The 582-nt window shown below is 59.3% G+C and overlaps 1 protein-coding gene across 1 annotated transcript in view; it reads left to right on the forward strand.

Moving 5' to 3' along the window:
- Window positions 1-230: 230 nt before the first annotated feature.
- The window catches only part of RPUSD4 (RNA pseudouridylate synthase domain containing 4), a gene marked incomplete at its 3' end in the record, with an annotated part of 2906 nt that continues 2554 nt past the window's right edge, over window positions 231-582 (forward strand). Inside the window, exons 1-2 of the mRNA XM_018575860.1 lie at window positions 231-314; window positions 402-504. Of these exons, the coding sequence (XP_018431362.1) occupies window positions 231-314; window positions 402-504 (187 nt within the window). The remainder of the gene's footprint in view (window positions 315-401; window positions 505-582) is intronic.

The following is a 582-nucleotide window of genomic DNA, read 5'->3' on the forward strand; positions in this document are numbered from 1 at the left end:
ACCACGTCACACTGATGACATCAAACCATCCTCTGACGTCAGTCTACTCTGTGGTTGTATATCCCACAGGACGCGCTCAGAAAGCTCCTCCCACATCCCAGCGCACTCAGGAGGCGGGGCTTAGCCCCGCCCAGTAAACGATCAGTGGACGGAGTTGCTCGTTTGCTATAGGCGGGGGACAGACGTCAAGGATGCGACGTGTGTGACGTCATCTGCGGTCGCCGGGGAAGATGGCAGCGGTCGGAGGAGCACGTGGGGCCCGGAGGTTGGCGGACCGGCTCCGTACTGAGAAGAGATTAGCGGGGAAGAGTCAGGTGACCGACTACGGAGCTCATCAGCCCCGATCACAGGTGTCATTTAGCAGCACAGACCAATCACACTCCTCTCTGATCTCTCCACAGCCGCCATCACCCGGCCCCAGCTTATCACAACTCCGGAGCTGGGTGATACACCGGGAACCGGATCTGGTGCTGATCAACAAACCACAGGGCCTGGCGACACACGGTGAGATGACCTCTGACCTCCATCCCCCCTGGTGAACGGACTTCAGTGACCCCCCCCCCACACTATTATTGAAGGACC

This window comes from Nanorana parkeri, unplaced genomic scaffold (genome assembly GCF_000935625.1).
Source record: "Nanorana parkeri isolate BGI_ZX_2015 unplaced genomic scaffold, ASM93562v1 scaffold5154, whole genome shotgun sequence".
In the NCBI taxonomy this organism is placed as follows: domain Eukaryota; kingdom Metazoa; phylum Chordata; class Amphibia; order Anura; family Dicroglossidae; genus Nanorana; species Nanorana parkeri.